The sequence below is a fragment of the Lasioglossum baleicum genome, chromosome 5 (assembly GCF_051020765.1).
Source record: "Lasioglossum baleicum chromosome 5, iyLasBale1, whole genome shotgun sequence".
NCBI classification, from domain to species: Eukaryota; Metazoa; Arthropoda; class Insecta; order Hymenoptera; family Halictidae; genus Lasioglossum; species Lasioglossum baleicum.
This window is the reverse complement of record NC_134933.1, coordinates 1,335,427-1,357,120: the sequence shown is the minus strand read 5'-3', so window position 1 is coordinate 1,357,120 and position 21,694 is coordinate 1,335,427. Positions and strand designations below refer to the sequence as shown.

Genomic DNA, 21,694 nt, shown 5'->3' with positions numbered 1-21,694 from the left:
TTTTGTATACGTTTCAATTTATTGTAATTTTACATTACATTGACAGATGTACACCGCCCACCGTAAGCTCATCTGTCCTTATAAAAATACGTAACAAAGCTCGATCGCGCAGCAAGCAAGATTAACCGATAAATTAGAAAGCGAAACTAGCGGGGCCGTTAAATACAGTCGTTTATTTTGTACCTCGAATGAATGAGTGACTATGGTCGTGATCCTCGTTCTGTTTTGTGCGTGTGTCCGGTGTCGTTTCTCGCCCGGTAAAGGAACACCACGTCCGTTAATCAGTATAATCGTTAATCAGTATATATATCGTTAATCAGTTTCGTTCGTTCGAATCACTTCGCACGTGTCTTTTCCTCCGTTTAAGTATCCGATATCCGAAATCAAAAAGAAAAATTGAACAGACTCGATACACCCTCGTCGATATAATAAACCTCTATATGTATATACACACACATATATATATATATATATATATATATATATATATATATATATATATGTAGTATATGTGTACATATATATGTATATAAATACATATAATATAATATAAATTATTAATTATTATTTACTCCTATCGTTCGAACTAGCACCAATGACTATTCGCGTGGCGATTGCGCTAAAGTACCGATGAATGGACGTTTTTCGTTTCTCGATTTATACATCGAACTGCTCTCTCTCTCCCATTCTCTCATTCTCTCACACACATTCTCTATCGTTTATATACATATATAAACGCAAGGTATAAAAAATAAAGTCGGAGAAGATATCATTTCTTTCATTTACGTTACTAGCAAAAATACGAAACCCACCGGAAAGGTAGCAGACATTTCGCGTGGTACGTGCGTGCACACAAGCGATTCGTTTCCTCGTAATAATATAATCGTTAATAATTAATCGTCAACGTTCCTCGCGCATTCCATGTGACATTAACATTGCCTTCGCACGCTCTCTCTCTCTCTCTCTCTCTCTCTCTCTCTCTCTCTCTCTCTCTCTCTTTCGTCGTCAGTTTTTTATCCCATAAAGAGTCCTCCCTCTAGAAACACAGGAAGATACCGAAAGAAACAATTCGAAACTCAAAGGATCACGTATCCCCACGCAACGACAAATCGCGTGTAATGTTACATGGAGTGTCGGGCAAACAGAATCCGGAACCGGAAATTCGTCGAGTCACGAGACGTCGTCACGTCGTGGACCTTCTGCGCGGCGGAAGTGGTCACGACCTCGCGGAACGGGGAATATTGCACGGAGATCACGAATTATACAGAACGACAAGTATAACTGATGCCGCACGATATCCTGATCGTGCGGCGGCGATCCTTTTGGTCCGTATAACGTGCTTATTTATAATTACAAACGTTCCTATCACACACGTGTAAAAATCGTTTTTTCGTTGCGTCGACCGTTGCGGAGAGAGTCCTCGGCTTTGTCCTCCATTTCGAACGACAGCGATCGCTGTAGTCACCCGAGGACTGCTGCGCGCCGGTCGAGGCGACAAGATGGCGTCGACGGCGACACGATGGATGTTGATGAGGAACCAGGAAGAACATCCTGGAAAGACTTCGATCTTTCTAAACATTGATCGAGGTGGTTCGCTTTAAATATTTGTCCAGGAAGAAAAAATATCCTGAAAGGATCTTCCTGTTGTCCTACACGATCTTTACGAAAAAATTTGATTCTTTTTTAAAATTAATTGCATTTGTTCATTTGAAATAATAGTCCTAAGAATAGTGTAGAAACAGGAATGTCCTCGACGGATGTTCATCTTCCAGAACAGTCTCCGCTGAAAGGATTCGATTTTGGTCCTGGAATAATTGCAGGTACGTCCTGAGAGGATATTCGTGTTCCAGGACGATCGGAAAGGATTCGAGTTCTTTTCAAGGGTTCCTCGGTGCAAGATGGCGGTCGCCATGCGACAGACTAGTTAAGTGTGTACGCAGATCGCTCGCGGTCTCGCGTTTCCGTTTTGCGCGATTTTTAGGAGCTCGATTCGATGATTTTCGAGGACTCGCGAGGTCGGTGCGTCTACCGAGACGTTTTATCGTTACATCGGTGGTGGTCCGTTCGGGTAAACGAGTCTTGGCGTGAAACTTCTTGCCAGATTGTTCGACAGCATGCAGCTGTAATCTTCTTCGGCGGATGGGACCAGAGAGGCGAAGCCGAGGGCCACCAACATCAGAGCTTGGATTGGTAGCGAGATGCGCAGCACTCGGCCCAGGAAACGGTATCCCCGAGACAATACCGTGGGATGGCCATCGTCACCACTGAAATCGGTTACCAGTTAAGCTTGCCAGTTTTGAGGTCAAATATTTTTTCGAGCCACTTTACTTCTTTCAAATTAAGGCGGTAGACTCCGTTTCCAGAATTGCAAGGATGCGGGATGCGCGTTCTCATTTCGCGAAAATACAAAGATGGGGCTTTTCAGTCGTCAAAAGCGCTAGAGAAAAGATCAATCTAGGCCGCGATCGTTCTCAAAAGTTCTATTTTTATGTTTATGAGGCGTCATTTGCATTATTCGGCAGTATGTAGCTATGAAAATAGCTACAGTCAGCGGCAATAATAAGTGGACACCCTTAAAAATTGTATAACTTTTTAGAAATTGGTCCAAAGGACTTGAATTTTTTTAAGATGTTAGACCGGCTAGTTCGCTAGAGAATAAGTAAACAAAAATTTATTACGATTGCAATTGGTAGGAGAATTATACAAAATTTTAAAAAATGATGTTTTGTCAACTTTTTTATCTGGGCCTATAACGATAATTTAAAAAATGCGTTTTATAGATTTCGGTAACTTATATGCATACGTTTAAAGATGATCACGTAAGGGCGAAATGCCTTGGCAAGGCTGAAAATCTGCGACTTTCACCTTAAGCTCTCATCTTTAAACGTATGTAGCTCATTGCAATGTTGACCGATTTCGATGAAATTTTCAGTATGCATATAAGTTACCGAAATCTATAAAACGCATTTGCCAACAACCGTAGTCCCGTTGAAAGCACCGGTTCTCGTTAGATCACCGAAGTTAAACAACGTGGAACGTGACCGGCACTAGGATGGGTGACCGTCTGGTCAAAAACCGGAAAGTGACCCACCCGGGGTGTTTTTCACGTGTTGTTGGCAAAAGGTGGTTCGGAACCCACCATAAACAGTAGGTCCCGCTGAAAAGGCGATGGTGAGAGTGGAAAAAGGAGAGGATTGGTAAATGAATTTGAAACCCTGAGGGGACCAAATATCATGTCCATACCATACCATACCATACCATATAAAACGCATTTTTTAAATTATCGTTACAGGCCCTGATAAAAAAGTTGAGAAAACATCATTTTTTAAAATTTTGTATAATTCCCACCAATTGTAATCGTAATAAATTTTTGTTTACTTATTCTCTAGCGAACTAGCCGTTCTAACATCTTAAAAAAATTCAAGTCCTCTGGACCAATTTCTAAAAAGTTATGATATTTTTAAGGGTGTCCACTTATTAATGCCGCTGACTGTACATGCGCAATTGTATGCTTCCGAATAATGCAAATTAAGCCTCGTAAACGAAAATATAGGACTTTTGAAGGTGATAGCGGCCCAGATCGATCTTTTATCTAGCGTTTTTGACTAATGAAAAACCCCATTTTTGTATTATCGAGAAACGAGAACGCGCATCCCGCATCCTTGCAATCCTAGAAAACGAGTCTGCTCCCTTAACGTGAACTTGGAAAGTTCATAGTAGGACAAATCCAGATAAGACAAAAATTTATCCTATTTTTCAGACTTTCTAGCTTTGAAATTGCCAGGTATAATTTAACCCAACATGATTCATAAAAGGTTAATCGTTTCAACACAAAATGTTGTTCGTCTTTCCGAAAATCTGATTCGAAGATCGATACTTCTTCGCTTTACAATATCCAGAAAAGTTTGAATTTCATCATAGTTTTTCATCCCTCCAGTGATAAGAATCCGAAGCAAAATTGTTATTCGTTTGTACCCATCACTGTCATCAAATTCCTGAATGGTCAAGAGAAATTTTTGTTGCGATTGCACTTGTATTCTTTACGACATTCATGCGAGAAAGCATAGTTTTAGCGACCTGAGATTAATAAGCATAAGGAACTATCTTCTCCCGTGCACTGGAGGGTTAACGATAGATTTACGGAATTACAACAATTTGAAAAAGTTGGCCAGATTATTAACATTATTTTTTAGGATATTAATTGAAACCTATCGAAATAGGTGTAGGTATACAGTCCGTAAATCTGGCGTTAATTGAAGAAAACTGTCGATAAAAAGTCTGGAAGCACATAGGATTTATTTCTTTTCCAACAAGATGTTTCCGTTTATAGTCCACTCAATGAAAAGTTGTAGAGGGAAATGGAAGGAACACAATTTTTAACTTTGGGTCTTTGTTTGGACTAGTGAGGAGGTAAACATACTATAAGTCCTCACTCCTGGAACGTGAACGGGGTGCAGGGGGGCACGTAGAAGATCCCCTTTTTCGGTTTTCCGCGGATATCTCGGAAACTATGCGTCCTAGTGATAAGACCATTCTATACAAAATTAAAGCTGACAAAATGTGCCACAAGATCGATTCGATTCAGTTTTTCGCTATCTCGCATAGTTACCGAGATATCCGCGCTCAAAGTTCACTAATTGTGCTGAAGAGTTCTTTTTCACAATTAGTGAACTTTGAGCGCGGATATCCCGGAAATCTATGCGTCCTAGCGATAAGACCATTCCGTACAAAATTAAAGCTGACAAAATGTGCCACAAGATTGGTTGAATTCAGTTTTTCGCTATCCCACATAGTTTCCGAGATATCCGCGCACAAAGTTCACTAATTGTGCTGAAGCTAGTCAAGTAAGGCAAAAATTTATTTTTCACAATTAGTCAACTTTGAGCTCGAATATCTCGGAAACTATGAGAGATAGCGAAAAACTGAATGCAATCAATCTTATAGCACATTTTGTCAGCTTTAATTTTGTATGGAATGGTATTACCGCTAGGACACATAGTTTCCGAGATATAAGCGGAAAACCGAAAAAGGTGACTTCTACGTGCCCCCCTGTAGCCCGCTCACCTCCTAGGAGTGGGGACTCTTAGTATGTTTACCTCCTAACTAGTCCAAACAAAGTCTCAAAGTTGAAAATTGTGTTTTCTTCGATTTCCCTCTGCGCCCCCCTTATGAGCATTCATTGAGTGGACTATTAATCGTGAATTGAACGAGCGATTCCAAAATTTCGGTCGACAGATAGAACTTCGCTCGAGCCAAAGTGTTCCAATGTTCTCGTTCTAGTCTCATTCCAGTTCTTTTATCTCCGATAAAAGTACGACTCTGTCGGAAAACTTTGTTCCGAAAAAACTAAAAACAGAAAATGTTACAACGTACTCTGTGCCAGGTGCGTCGCGGGGCTGTACGGTCCCAGAGGCAGCTTCGTCGAGCAGCTACAATAGGTAAAAGAGAAAACACAAACAATAAGGTACTGTGCGTGTGAATGCTACTATAGCTGGTCACGGTACAATTAAAGATCACGAACAATCCTTAACAAGCAAAATCCTAACAACTTGAAAAAATGAAACTCCTAAAATAATATTTATTTTCCATAAAAATTAGTATTATCTCAGAAAGATGATCGGACTTGTCAGATATTAATCAGTTTCCGTGACCAGCGTTCAGATAATAGTTTAACGTGATCCTACGACGTGGTGCATACGTCTACACCGAGGACTAACATGTAAGAAGCGAGAACCAGTTTCGGCTGTCGTTCCCTGGAAAACGAACTTCGAAAGCTCCAGCGGTTAAAGGTATTGTATACCTCTATAACACCGAATCGTACACTGTTTCAAGTTTCTGTTCGAGATACGAGAAGAAGGAAAAATGTCGGGGCTTACGTCTTGCGAGAGGGAAGCGAGGGACGCGGTGGTGGCCACGGCGTCTCTAGGGTCCATTCCAAGAACCACCCCCAATTTCAGGGTGTAAATCCCTGTGAGACGACGAAGGGACTGCAACCTGAGTCGCAGCTCCTGCAGGCTCGCTCTGGTTTCTCCTCTCTCGTCCAGCAACTGGTTCGCCATCTTCTGCAGCGAGAGAACTCGCGGCTCGCAGCGCTCCAGATTGTTCCTCAGCTCTCTGAAAAAATATTCCACATGATTCCTTTCATCGACAGTCCTGCGTGATGCTTATGTATGATTGCGGATCTTAGTGCAAAATAAATTTCCTCTGCATCGGTTGCAAGAAACAGATTCTTTCTTTAAATAACCGACGCTTTACAACAATGTCCAAATAATCTTGTAATGAAAAATGAGCCAGCTTACCTGAACTTATTGTACTTGGCAGTAATAATGTCCATAGATTCGGTCAAGTCAACGGGCTCGCTGGCCCTGATACTGATTTCCGTTTTCTCCAGCCAGGTAAGCAGCTCCTCGATGATTCGGTGGAACTGATGATTCGACATCAAGGCGGCTTGCAATTGATCCTGCCAGCGCGCGGCCAGCGCGCACCCCTTGTCCCACCTTTCGTTTGCGATGGTCAATCTTTCTCGGAGCTGCGTAGCTCTTCTGATATCCTCTGTGTGATCAGCCAGGTGAGCACCCACAGTATTCAAGCTGGCCAGGATGCTCTTGTGACTGTCCAAGTCCAAGAGAAAGGCTCGATGGTCTTGTATCACGTCTTCGAGCTGGTCTATGTCGTCTGGTGGAGAGTGTTGCTCGCTTTGAGTACCTTCCGCGAACTCCAGCCATATTTCCAGTCGCCATAGATCGTTTTCCAGCTGGGCCCAGTTACGACGGGAGCACAGTGGACAGGTCAACCTGCCGTTATCACTGGAAAGATAAAAAGAAATTTTGTCAACTGTGCATTTACGGAAATGGTCTATTTTCTCAGGTTTTACCAAAATAGACCAATCAACGAAAAGTTGTAGAGGGAAATGGAAGGAACCCAATTTTTAACTTTGGGACTTTGGTTGAACTAGTTCGGAGGTAAACATATTAAAAGTCCCTACTCCTAGAAGGTAAGCGGTGTACAGGGGGGCACGTATAAGGTCCCCTTCTTTGGTTTTCCGCTTATATCTCGGAAATTATGCGTCCTAGCGGTAAGACCATTCTATACAAAATTAAAGGTGTCAAAATGTGCCATAAGATTGACTGCATTCAGTTTTTCGCTATCTCGCATAGTTTCCGAGATATCCGCGCTCAAAGTTCACTAATTGTGCTGACGTGTCAGCTAGTCAAATAGTGCAGAAAACGTGAGGCAAAAACTTTATCACAATTAGTGAACTTTGAGCGCGGATATCTCGGAAACTATGCGAGATAGCGAAAAACTGAATCCAATCAATATTGTGGCACATTTTGTCGGCTTTAATTTTGTATAGGATGGTTTTATCGCTAGGACACATAGTTTCCGAGATATAAGCGGAAAACTGAAACGGGGGACCTTCTACGTGCCCCCCTGTACACCGCTAACCTCCTTGGAGTAAGGACTTTTAGTATGTTTACCTCCTCACTAGTCCAAACAAAGTCCGAAAGTTAAATCTATATCAAAAGAGTTGTTATATGAAGCTGAGATGGATCGTAAGCATCATGGATAATATATCTGTGATGAAAGAGATATCTATCTTTTCAGGATTAAATATGAACAGAACAAGGTCGGAAAGTGTAGGTAGGTTCGACGCGAGAAAAACCGGGTCTAAAACGAATGGAGAACGTTAACGATCGTTAACGAGAATCTGTTAGCGCGAAAGGGGGAACGCTCGGCAGCCCTTAGGGGGAGGTGTATAGCACACGTCGGTGTTAGGTGACCTGTGTGCGAAAAACATCTCGTTTAATATTGGCCCAATGGTCTTAATCGGGGAAGCCCCGCTGATTAGTCGCAATTAAACAGTTACGATAATTATCTGGTACAAGGTTCCCACCTGAGCTCACGGATCTGTTGTTCCCGGGTCCTTGCCAGTTGCAAAACAGTCTCGTATCTGTCCGTCAACGCCTCCACCTCAACGCTTTTGGCAGCTTGCGGTGTCAACTTGCCGTCCGCTATCAACAATCCGTGAAGATGTCGAACCAGCTCGATCGAGGACTGACAGGTTCCTATCAATTTACTCTGCAATGAAATTTACAAATCTAATTTTAAAGGATTCTTATAAAATACTAACTTGTCAGCTGCACAGGGGTCTCGTTACATTTGAAAGAAGTTGGAAACCTTATTCTAGGCCTAAAGCCATAGCTTATTCAAGTTAATTCTTGAAATATTTTTCATTTTCAAAATACGTGGTGGGTGAACCAAGATGCCGGTCAAAATTAGGCTAATCTCCGCTATCATTCTTTCACAAAATGAAAGACATGCGTGAATACGATACTAGACACACTTGATCGTCCAGTTCAAATCATCAAATGACCAGAAACTCTATAAATGCATCAAATCCAGAAAAACAAAAATAAAAATTCAGAAACTTACAATGTTCTTGGCAGCCGCGGTGAGTCCAGGTCCAGCGACAGGATCGGGCGTGACAGCCACCTCGAAGGTGTCCAAAGATTCGGCGCATTCGACAAGAGCAGCCTCCAGCTCCATCAAGTACGCATCGCTGGAAGTCATCCTCAGCAATCTAGGCAACGTGTCAACCTGAACAGCACTATCCTGCTCGAACTTCAAAGTCTCCACCTGCACAGCCTCGTCGACTTCCCTCTCCTGCTTGACTTCCGTCCACAACGTCGCCACGCGGTTGTTGATATCTTTCCACAGCAACTGATACTCATCGACGAGTTCCTGTATCGCAGCGACCTCATCCGAATGGCACTTCTTCATCACCTTGAGCGCCAGTTCGTCGGCTTCTTGAAGCGTGATGTTCTGTTTCCTGAGCTCCTCTTCGATCTCGTTTAGTTGATGCAATCTATTCTGCGCTAGGTCCGGGGTAGCCAAATGCTGAATCCTCGTCAAGAGCGCGTTCACATGGGTCAGGCCGAAGATTGCCATGCCGTGCGTCACTATAAACCTGCGATAGTTCGTGGTGTCTTGTTCGAGCGCCAGTAGCACAGTATTGATCCTCGGTTTAAACGTCTGCCACTTATCGATAAGCCGCCGGTTGTCGCTGATAAGCGATTTCAGGTTATCTGGCTCTAGTCCGGTCCTCGACAAGCGTCCGAAATTTTGCTCGACTTGTTTCATCGTCACTTCCCTCAGCTCTACATCGTCGACTATCACCTTGGCCCTCTGGATGGCATCAGCGGATTCTTCTTGCGAGATCTCTTCTAAATTACCTTCCAATTCTGCGATCGACTGATCAGTCCCTCGAACCCAGTCGTCGTTCTCCTCTTTGAACTTATTCAACTCCTGCAGCAAGTTCCAAGCTAGGAGGATGTTCTTATTCCTCTCGGTAGACTTTACACAAGCAGCAGTCCATCTACGTTCAAGACCCTCGATCCCCGTTCTAATGGCCTCCGTGTTGAAGGTCTTGTTCCACGCGTCGCAGTCGTTTAACAGAGTTCCGCACAGCGTTAGCACCTCGCTGATGTTCGCTTGCTCCATCATGATGCTGTTTTGCAGGTGCTTGTGGTCCTCCAGCTTCCTGTCGATGCAGCTCTGCGTCACAGTTTCGATCACGAACGTCTCCGATAGCTGAGACTCGACGCCGGCCAGCCAGCTCTTCACCTCGTTGATCCTCTTCTCCAACGAGCTGATCCTCCTCATCAGATCAGCTAGTTTGGTGGCTCGAGCCTTCCCAGCAGCTAGGAGACTGTCCCACCTCTCGTTCAACTCGTCCAGCGACTTCTCCAGCCTCTCCCTTTCATCCTCTTCGGCTGCTTCGATCAGCTCTTGGCCTGTTTTCTGGAGCCACATTAGTTCCCGTTGCTTCAGCGCGATCTCTGTCTGCAGCTCGCACTCCAGCCTCTTTAGCACTTCTTCCGGCTCGTTTGGCGTGATCGTGTTACAATCCTGAATCTGTATCTCCGTTTCCCTGATCCAGGCCAGCAACCTCGAGGATCTATCCTTCCATCGATCGTGGACACCGCAACGTTCGTCCAACCTGTACAGCAACACCGCAGCTTGATATTCCAGGTCTCCATGTTGTTGACACAATAAAGATCGCTGTTGGTTCAACGTCTTCATGTCCGACGGGCTCAGACACATCCTCAACTGCTCCGTGATGACTCCTAAAGAATCTAAATCAGGGATCATGCTGGTCAATCGAGCCTGCAGCTGTTGGACAGACTCCAGTTGTTCTTTCGTCCTCGTTAAGCTAACAGACTTCGCATGGAATGCAGTACTGAGAGTCTGACTGATCTCGTCGAACACCCCAGCGATCCTCTTCGTCTCCTCCTCGTACTCCACATGGAGCTTTCGGATCCTCTGGATGAAGTCCCTCCAGGTTTCGAGACCCGCGCTAAGATTAACGATCCTCTGACCATCAGCCGCGTGCTCCATCCGAATGGACACCGCCAAGGCGTCGTCACAGTTGACTAGAAGAGAGTCCTGCTGCTCCTGGAGCGACTCCAGCTGAGCCTCACCCTGAGGAACTTTGTCCAACAACGTCTGTATCCTCTGCAGAATCTTGTCCAGTCTTCTCAAATGAATGAACCTGAGTTGCAGCTGACTTCGCTCTCTCTCTACTTCCTTCAGCCAGGATAACAGCTTGTTCTGGTCCTGTTTGTACCTGTCCCAAGCTGCCAATCTGTCCCGAACCACGGAATGCCTCTCCATGATCTTCGCCAAGGTTTCGTTGTGCAGGTTTGTCAAGATGTTGAATTGTTCCGTTGTCGAGAGATTGTTGCCCTCCTCGGTCCTGACTGTCAGGATGAGATTCTGTTGGTCGGTCAGAAGATTCCTGTGCACCTCGCAGAGGTTCCTGTGCTCCGATAGCCCGTTGTAGTCACCAGGACCGTCGTGCGATAAGAAGTCCTGCACGTGCGACAAGTACTCTTGCCATAGTTTCATCGCTGTTGCTCCATCTTGGGTTTTGACTAGACGAGCCGAGAGACGATGGTATTGTTGGAAGGTTTCTCTGAAGACTCTTTGCCACAGTTGCAGCACTTCTAACACCGATGGCTCCTGAATCGTTACTTCCAAGCTGCGTTCCTTGATCGACTGCAGCTGCGGCTCTGTGCAGGTCAGTGCTAGGAGGTGGTTGCGCAACACGTTCAACTGCTCCTTCGAGTCTCCTTGGTTCATAGCCTTCAGACTCTGAAATGGGAAACAGAAGGGTTAGCAGGAGTGTCCTTTTTTCGAAGCGGTTTTTTCTGAATTGTCTTTTGGGGGTCTGGGTTAGGTAAGCCACGAGGCAAGCAAGTCATTTTTGTCTGTTTAACATTGAGCTTTCCGAGCATAAAAAGTGACTGGCATGTGCTGCTTTATGTGACTGGCATGTTTTAGTGTATCTAGACTGTTTGCTATTTTTATAACAGTATACAGAGTGAGACACCTAAGCACGAATATGGTCTTCGTACGTTGGGTTATGCTTTTTGAAGAATAACTCCTTCGAACGTCATTCGAAGGTCAATTATATCATACATGGTTGAATTTGTCATTAGCCCTGTCAATGAATGCTCGTAAGGGGGGTGTAGAGGGAAATGGAAGGAACACAATTTTTAACTTTGGGACTTTGTTTGGACTAGTTACGAGGTAAACATACTAAAAGTCCCTACTCCTTGGTGGTGAACGGGGTGCAGGGGGGCATGTAGAATGTCACCTTTTTCGGTTTTCCGCTTATATCTCGGAAACTATGTGTCCTAGCCATAAGACCATGCTATACAAAATTAAAGCTGACAAAATGTGCCACAAGATTGATTCGATTCAGTTTTTCGCTATCTCGCATAGTTTCCGAGATACCCGCGCTCAAAGTTCACTAATTGTGAAAAAGAAATTTTTGCCTTATTTGACTAGCTAACTCTTCAGCACAATTAGTGAACTTTCAGCGCGGATATCACGGAAACTATGCGAGATAGCGAAAAACTAAATGCAGTAAATCTTATGGCACATTTTGTCACTTTTAATTTTGAAAACCGAAAAGGCGGACCTTCTACGTGCATTTGAAGTTGAAATTGAAAAATTGAAGTTAAATTTGAGAAATTGATGTTAAAACTGAAAAATTGATGTTGAAATTGAGAAATTGATGTTGAAAACTGAAAAATGGAAGTGGAAATTGAAAAAGTGAAGTTGAAATTAAAGTTGAAATTGGGGTGTTGAAATTGAAATTGAAGCAAAAACGCTAACTCGAACAAATAATACCAAAGTGAACTTTGAGCCCGGATATCTCGGAAACTATCCGAGATAGCGAAAAACTGAATCGAATCAATCTTGTGGTACATTTTGTCAGCTTCAATTTTGTATATGTAGAATGGCCTTATGGCTAGGACACATAGCTTCCGAGATATAAGCGGAAAACCGAAATAGGGGACCTTCTACGTGCCCCCCTGCACCCCGCTCACCTCCTAGGAGTGGGGACTTTTAATATGTTTACCTCGTAACTAATCCAAACAATGACCCAAAGTTAAAAATTGTGTTCCTTCCATTTCCCTCTACAACTTTTCGTTGACTGGAACTACATTGAATGTTACACTAATGAAAAAGCTTCTCCGTCACAGTAATTGCCCCACCGATCCAAGCATTTTTTCGTATTACTAAAAACAACGGAGATATTTTGTACGTTTGATTTAAGAAATTTATTCAATTGTTTCCTAGGAAAGAGTCTTCCTTATTAAAACAATTCTTCCGGGGGATTTTTAGCAGTCAACATGTTTGTAGCAGTCACCCTTTGTGAACGAATTTCGTCGTACAGGTGACATCAATAAATGATCAACCCAATTGTATATACAACAATAATCCAACACTTAAAGATATCCTCGAGAGATCGTCCCACGAGTGCCTAAGATTTAGTTCGACTTTCGGTTGCGGTATCGAATGAACGAGCAAGCAAAACGGAGCCAACTGATAACGCGGAGAAGTTCAGCCATTATTAATTGAATCTCGGCTCCCTATATCAGCTGTGCTCCACTTGGTCGTGTTACTTTTTCCCCTATCGACGTTCCAGCGAGTCTCCGGCCTATTCTATTCGCGGTTTCGCTCGTCCTTGGCTATCTCCGTCGACAACGTTGCTCGAATCATCGTGGCGATTCGTAAATCCATCCAAAACAGCCATCTACAAACCCGAACACTATCGCAAACCACAGAGGAACATATTCGAGCCAAGCAAATTCTCCGGGTAACAGTCCTTCCGGAAGAATACGACATTGCAGTACGACATTGAGCAGATTATGAAAAAGTAGTTCCGACAAAAGATGAAGATCATAAAAATTTAATCGGCGGAACTGAGACTAGAAACTTCAAATTTATCATAACAGGCGCTATTTCACCCTTCTGTATCCTAAAAATCCACATCAAGCTCAGAGCCACCACTATGGGCCAAACCGACAAAATCTGTGTCAAAATCAAAGAACTTTCGATAGAAATGAGATAGAGCGATGAAATTTTTTTTAAATGAAATCTCAAACTTTGCAGAATATGGGATAATTATGGAGATTGTGGTACGAACGTTTTTTAACCTTGAAAGAATTCGTTAAACTTGCACAATTTCAAGAAAATTGTGGTTTTTCCAATACCACGCGCGGAAAATTTTTTTTTAACGTGCGACACATCAGTTCCCGTAGATTTTTTCACGCCGATTTCAAATCTGGTTTCAAAATTTGTCTACGACCTCAGGATTTTGCAAGAAATCGATTTTTGTGAGCACAACTTATGAAATCATTTTTTCGTTGAAATTAATTGGTAACCCACTAGTTTGAAGGAGTATTGTATTCTCATATACAAAAACACATTAAAAATAATCATAATGAAGTATTTCAATGTTTACTTAAAATCAGCGTGAAAAAATCTACGGGAAATGATGTGTCGGATGTTAAAAAAATTTTTTTCCTATGGAAAAACCACAATTTTCTTGACATTGTGCAAGTTTAACGAATTCTTTCAAGGTTAAAAAACGTTCGTACCACAATCTCCATAATTATACCATATTCTGCAAAGTTTCAGCTTTCATTAAAAAAAATAAAAGTTTCATCGCTCTATCTCATTTCTATCGAAAGTTCTTTGATTTTGACACAGATTTCGTCGATTTGGTCCATAGTGCGCCACTGACGGTAACTCGTGAAAAAAACGTCGACCATGCAAACTTGAAATAGTGGTTTCTCAAGATAAAAGTCTGCTCTATCGCGTGGTATAGTTCGATTTTCCGCTGGACCCTTACTTTTTTAGAGAAATTGAAAAATATCCTCAAAAATTGGTGCAAAAGTGGTGTTCCTCCGTCTTTAATGATTGTTTAAACATGTTTGTGGGGTGGCCCTGATCAAGCTTGGTTTATTCGAGTATATCACAATAAAAATGGTGGCTGAAATGAATGTGATCTGTGACCGACGCGGTACTTGTTAAACAGCGTACAATTTGACTACACGTGAAACGAGAATGCCTGATCCAAGCAGCTTCAGCAGTTCAGAAAACAATAGAATGGGTTTGCGGGGTTGGCTCTCGTCGGATCGTTTATCGCTCGAACAGAAACGTACCCTCAGACGTATTCGAAAGTTTCGGCAAGAGTGTGAGCCCGGCCCGAGGGGGTGCACGGCCGAGATTGTTCAGCTGTTGCGGATTTCGTGACTGATGTAATTGCCACCCCGGTTTTAAGCCCTTCGGCGGCCTTGACACAACAAATTGTTTCGGAACTACCGCGATTAAAATATAAACGCGCGTGCGGAGCTAATGATCGCGGGCTTGTGCCAAGCACCAATGGCACGCCGGAAACCGATGGACGCGTACCCAAAACGATAGACACACCTACACTCATCCACACGGGGCTTGAAGAAATCACCTTGACGAACAGCCCGGAGGGAATTCCCGAACAGTCCAAGAACCACGAGAGACGCGAAACAGAATCGGCCAAGGTCCTCTATCTCTCAGGCGCCTACAATTCCAGCCTTGCACACGATAATAAAAATACACCGGGTAACACGCTCCTCAACTTCCTCCCGAGCACCGTGGTCGTAAAAGATCGAGTGGAAAGCGATCCGCGGGGTGAAATTGCCAGAAACATAGTTCGCTTCTTATCCTTCTTGTACAGGGTGTATAAAAAGTAATGGTCATCCGTTCTAGGGGTGAATCTACACCTCTGAATCGGTGGAGATTTGTAAGTGAAAATTGTTTATAACAAAGAAAATTGTTGGCAAAGTAATTTTTCACATCAACACCTGCCACTCATCCAGAAGAGAAAAAGTTTGAAAGAAGCCACATGTCGCGAACAAATAGTTATTGAGATATAAGCTGTTAAAGTTTCTGCAAAATTTAATTGTCTAGAATTATACGTATAGACAAAAGCCTACTTCTACACGACCGTGTCGATGGGACAGCATGTGATCGTGTGCGTGCCTCCTAGAAGTTAGCCCCAACTTGTTAAATTAAATTTCTTCAACAGTTGTGCTAAGTTTGTGCTACATTGTGCTCGAATATTAAAGCTATAATATCAAAAATAAGACTAAAAATTGAAAAAAACGATTTTTTGAGTAGCCCCCACTTTCCATTTTTTTAATTTTCTCAATTGTGCTAAGTTGTGCTAGGTTGTGTGCTAAGATTGTGCCAAAGAATTACTTCATAAAAATAATAAATAAAGAAGTTATGGTAAATAATAGTTTTGGACACCTAATTAACGTTTAAGTTAGTAACAATTATCCAAACAGCACATAATCATATATCTGAGTTGTGCTACCCTAGCACAAGTACGCACAACTTCCGATTTCTCCAGCACAACGATTTAAAGGGCACTTTACTCTTGTCCGGGTTCAGGAGTGATTAAAGGACTTATAATATATATAACGTTGAACAATCTGCAGTGTTTTTGACAGGTAAGGGCGTCGCCATATTGGTTTGTAGTGATAGTCGCGCGCCGCTTACCGATCCAGAGGTGTAGATTCACCTCTAGGACGGATGACCATTAATTTTTATACACCCTGTACTTGTTCTTGGAGAAATTGCTTGAAGAAATATTGTGAAGTAGCTATCAGTGAAATGCAATTTTTAGGCAATAAGGTGAGTCGAGAGCTTGTAAGTTGTATTCGTGACTGCTCAATTTCGCTGTACACTTCAAATTTCTTCTGTTAGCATTGGGTTATGTTGCGAAGGATGTTAGAACGAGAGGAGGCACAAGTGAGGATTTAATGGAGAGGTATGTGACTAAATGCAGTAACTATCGAAGTTGTATGTAATTGTTCTATCATTATTAGAGGTGTGCGACACGCGACGGGAATTCCCGAAAATGTTCGGGAATCCCGTGGATGTGTTCGGGATCTCTTAAAATGCTGGGATTCGAAAACGTGTCTTGTTTTTTGGAATATGACCATAGTGTTTGATTTATCTAAATAAAACTTCAAGTTTTATTTTACTTGATAATTTATAACTAGACAGCGGATGTATATGCAAATGCTTATTTTTATAGAAAGTAGGTAAAGTTATGGGACTTGGACAGAAATTACGTTGTTAAAACTTAACCAAACTCTATATGCATCAACTACTGAAGGACCAAACGAAATGAATGCAAGATATTGGAAAAAATACACATATGAACCAATTACGTCCTGTGATCTTGAAAGCACAATTCCAGTGTACAAATTAAGCTGTCCTTCTCTACGTTTGGCTTTCGTCTCAGAGATCCCGAACACATTCACGAGATTCCCGAAAATGTTCGGCTATTCATTTTCGGGAATTCCCGTCCCGTCCCGCACACCTCTAATCATTATATTAAACTCGATCTAACTGCATTACAAAGGAATGTTTAAACAAACTTTTGCTGGAAAGTTGTTCAAAATTTATTTGAAAAATGTTTGAGCAGAGTGATCGACTACTACTCCGAATTTAACTAGCCTTTACTACGACCCGTATGACGCAGTAGATATCTCGCTTCTTTATTTGAAAAGTTGTTGAATTATTGTAGAATGGTTTGGAGAATTTTCTGAAGAGTATTGTACGTAGCAGTGGATTTTTGAGGATATGTAGGTCTATTCTGGGGTGCAGTATAGGAGGTGTTGCAGGTGTTGGGCGCTATGCAGTCTGCGAAGAAGGCGAGACGACAGCAGCGAACGATCGGGAGGCATTTCGTGCGTCGCGCGTCGGGGCGAATATTCGTGAAGGCCAGAACAAGAATAAGATAACAAGAAAGGAAAGAGAGGCGCGCGTATGTCGTTCTTCAGCGTATGAAACTCGGCGCTGCTTTAGTGCAGCCCTCGTTTCTCGGAAATGCTCCCCGAGGAATTCAGACGTCGCGCCATCATCGCAGAGCGATCCATGCTTTACGGCGATTCATTCATGTCGAATTATGGCTTCCGTTCTGCCGCCCTTTTACTCCATTTCTCTACACCTATTTAATAAAACCTGTGTCAATCCTTGAACTTTCACCATTGTCAATCTTTGAACTTTCACCATAGCGGAGTAATTTGTCCCGAAAAGTCGGAAAAGTCGATTTCATAAATCGTAAAATTTTCGCTGTCCGACGTAGTTAAAGGTCTGAAGAATAAGGCTTCAGTATTGTTTATTTTTTTTTTGTAGACCCGCGGAATACTCTACTTCATCGAAAGTCAATAGATTTTATAGCACCCTTTGCGTTCTTAAACAGTATCTGAAACAGCGTTCATTCGTTAGCGATTTTCAAGTGTTTTAAGGAAATTGTGTAAATTCTTACATTGCAGAAGCTTTTCAAGTAGGTATACAGAGCACTTTCGCACAGATTTTATTTCGTTATCATCTGAATTGGTATAGTTATTAATATTTAAACATAATTAATCATTCTGTAAGTTTTTTTACGATTATAGAACTTCATCGACGATTTTATTATACTATTCTAGTATGTAGGGATGGGATCAAGTTGAATATGTACTCACGAATCCGAGTCAAGTTCGATAACCAAGTTTCATTTCATGGGTTTCGATTACTACTTAAAAGCAATAAATGTTTCAATGATTATACTTGAAAAGTATTCATTGTATAGAAGTAGTTATCGAACCTCGTAATGAGTACCTCGAAGTTTCGAAAAGATACTTCGATGTTGAAAATAATCGAAACTTTCGCAAGTAGTACTCGAATATCTCTTGTTTCTCTACACTCTACACTCTAGTACTCTACACTTTCTTTATTAAATTCGTAACTATTTAAGAATAATATTTCATTTACAATACTTGGTTTTATCCTATTTCGTTTTTTATCCATGATATTTCCTGCTTTTGAAAAACCTCTTTGTGAAGATAGTCACGTGCAATTTCTGATAAAATGGGGTACTTCATTGAATTTTCACGCCGAAATAATAACGGGTCTTCTTTGCGTTCTAAATATTGTGATTTTAGATAATTTTCCACTTCTAACACAGCAGGTGATGAGATAGGTATCGTATTATTTGTAATTGCTATTTCATTGTCGAAGGATGACCAAATTGATAATTCGCTATTGTGCCGATTTTCGGACATTGCATCTGTGAACTATCACACGTTGTAGATGAATTATCATTATTAATACAATTAGTGGCTATATCAGTCAAGGCATTCCGTGCTCGAGGGATAGATTCTTCTTTAGAAAAAGCTAATGTTTTGAATCGTGGATCCAATAATGCAGTTAACATACAGAAATTATTGTTCTCGACATCACCTAGATAATGTTCGACATAATATATCAGTTTTTGTAGCAAAGTACATTCCAAATTACAATCATCGGTAGAAGCATGTAAAATTATGAGACCCCGTTTTCTCTCTCATCTCCACAGCGTGTTTACAAAAAAAAAAAGTAAACAGACGCCGCGCCTGAACAGCCTTACGTTGCCACGGAGCGTGCAAGAATACGGAAATTCGTAACGATATTCATAAAAATTTCGAAAGTTTCGAAACTGTTCGACCAAGATTCGAGTATACTTGCAAGTATTATTTACGTTTACCACAGTACTTGTAAAGGGTTCGAAACTGTCTGGCGAAGGTTCGAGTATACTTGGGAGTAAATACTTGATCCCATCCCTAGTTATCACCGTTGATAAAGCATTCACCTTGCTTTCTCCATACATATTTTGTTTAAAAAAAATCACCAGATTTCTGCAAGAAGGATATATTTAGCGACGAGTTAAAATTTGAACTTCGACGTTGTAATAGAAGAAAATGTGTATGGAGAAAGCAAGGTGTAATGCTCAACGGTGATAACGCCTACAGCAAAGCATGGTGGAGGATCAGTATGCGTTTGGGGTTGTTTTTCTGCAAATGGTGTTGGCAATTTACATTTTATAGACGGGATATTAACAGGATATTGTATAAATACAATACAATACAATACAATACAATACAATAACAAAAGTGCACTGCATCTATGATTCGGTCTCTTAATTGCTCTCTTGAATTGATCGGCACCGAATAAACTTTCATAGATGCAGTGTGTGCACCAAATATCACCAGAACAATGTTTAGCTGCAATTTATCAAGTCAGTGCTAGACGTAATGCTTGCATTGCTGCAAGAGGGCAACATTTTGAATAATATCTACATTAAATAGATGATAACGTAAATAAAATGTAAATAAATAAGTACAAAAATGAAAACTTGTTTTGTTTCTTTTTTTGCGATTTTCTCCAAAACGAAGCAAAAACGAGCAAATCTCTAAAAGACTTTTTGTCTTAGTTTTTTGGTCCCCTACACGCTCCTGAAGTTTTGCCATTTAAATTCGGGACACCCTGTATAATACGTATCCAAATATTTTTGTGAGCCATGATACATTATTTCTTTTAATAATTTTTATATTTTTAATTATTTATGTATATTTTTGAAATAAATTATATATGTTTATCAACATTAACAAATGTTTTATTGCTGGAAACAATTCCCAGGCCGATTGCTTCATCAACAAACGAATCAAGCCGTAACATTAGTCATACTTAGTGTCCAAATATTTTCGGGAGTCACTGTATGTATGTTTGTGTGACCATTTTACTCGGGATGACGCATTTCCCAAATAATCTTTCTTCCTGTTTTCAAGAATGTACAGGGAAAATTTCGTTGGGGAGATTGAGAGAGTCCTAGTAGCTTCTTCCAAGTTCGTCGACAGAATAGATTATTGTAAGTGGCTCTCATTAGCATTGAAAGGTTCTACTGTTTACCAACAGATGACCGCTTTTATCGGATTATTTGAAAGTCATATGGCTGCAACGGAGATCTTGGGGGGATAATTCTTCACGGCCCACCCGGTATGCATAATTAACTACCCAATCATACTCTTGCGACATGATGCCTTTTATTCTAATTATTGGGGCGTGCGAGAAGATGGTTCGATGTGCCTCAACGTTTTCATTTACCAATTCTTAAATGCTCAAAGTACTAACGAGGCGAAATTGGTCATCCCAGATTTTACAATTGAAAATGATTAAATTTACGAACCTCTGGCTTTGTTGGAAATTATTAAGTAATTTACGAATCTCTGACTTTGTTGGAAATTATTAAGTAATTTACGAACCTCTGGCTTTGTTGGAAATTATTAAGCAATTTATTCCCAATTATGAGAAAATTACGTTAGGTTTCGTCGAGGGCATTCTCGTGACATTTCCGAGAAACTAAAAAAAGAAAATCTCTGACCCAATTTTTTCTAGTCTGAACAAGTTGAGAATGCGTTGGAGAAGATATGGCGTGAGTGGAGTAAAAATTGTAAAATCGTCGTAAACAAATGCTTTCAGCTAAAAATTCAATAGAGATAGAGATAGACACATTCTCGTTATTTCTTATAAAGTAAAATAAGGTAGACGTGTCCACTATCAGATATGTTCTCGCTATGAGCCATTCGATCGTATAACTTTCTGTTTATGTCGTTTTGAGGTGATAAATAACAATTATAAATAAAACAAGCTAAATCAATAAATTTTAGTAATAGAAGTGAAAAATTGGTGCCCAATTAAATTAGAAGACTGAAAGAAAAACAATTTGTTTTGCTGCGAGTCACAAAAAAGTGATACAAAGTAATATAAGAGAAAGAAAACAAATGTTTACTTGATAATGAACTATATAAAATTTAATTTAATTTTACTTTACATTATAAAAATCATATAACTACACACTCCATGAAATGATCAAGTTTTTTATTGTTAAATTTACTTTATTTTTACGATGGCTCATAGAGAGGACGTGATGCCAGTAGAGAGTTGGGACAGCTATGATAACAGATGGGATACTGCAAGTTGATTTTATTTATACATATACAGTGGGTGTACAAAGTATTCGTACACCTTTTAAGAACTAACAACTTTTTTATAATTGTACCAAACGACCTGATTTTGTATAATCAATTAGAAGCATTCGTTTACGAAATTATATGCAAAAAAGACTTTCCAAAAATTATAATTTACAAGGTCTAAAATAAAAAGGGATTTCTTAAAACTTTTTTATTTGGGCTATCAATAAAAATTTAAAATATATGTTTTGTAGATCTATGTTAGTTATACACACGCATCGAAAGATGTACGATTCTGTGGATTTCAAGTAGAAATTGATCAAAAATCGTGTAAAACTGCGATTTTCACCATTTTTAACCGCTTGTACCTCGTAGGTATGCGAATCGATTTCGATGAAATTTTCAGCATGTGTATAAATAACATAGATCTATAAAACATATATTTTAAATTTTCATTGAGAGCCCAAATAAAAAAGTTTTAAGAAATCCCTTTTTATTTTTGCATTTGACCT

At 40.9% G+C, this 21,694-nt stretch overlaps 1 protein-coding gene across 2 annotated transcripts in view; it reads right to left on the bottom strand.

Moving 5' to 3' along the window:
- The window catches only part of LOC143209154 (muscle-specific protein 300 kDa-like), a 55,996-nt gene continuing 34,302 nt past the window's right edge, over window positions 1-21,694 (bottom strand). For both annotated transcript variants that reach the window (XM_076424471.1, XM_076424472.1), the window contains 6 exons: window positions 8,434-11,154; window positions 7,895-8,079; window positions 6,300-6,806; window positions 5,877-6,114; window positions 5,374-5,429; window positions 1-2,264 (listed from right to left, as the gene is read on the bottom strand). In XM_076424471.1, the coding sequence (XP_076280586.1) occupies window positions 2,045-2,264; window positions 5,374-5,429; window positions 5,877-6,114; window positions 6,300-6,806; window positions 7,895-8,079; window positions 8,434-11,154 (3,927 nt within the window). In that variant the 3' untranslated portion in view covers window positions 1-2,044. The remainder of the gene's footprint in view (window positions 2,265-5,373; window positions 5,430-5,876; window positions 6,115-6,299; window positions 6,807-7,894; window positions 8,080-8,433; window positions 11,155-21,694) is intronic.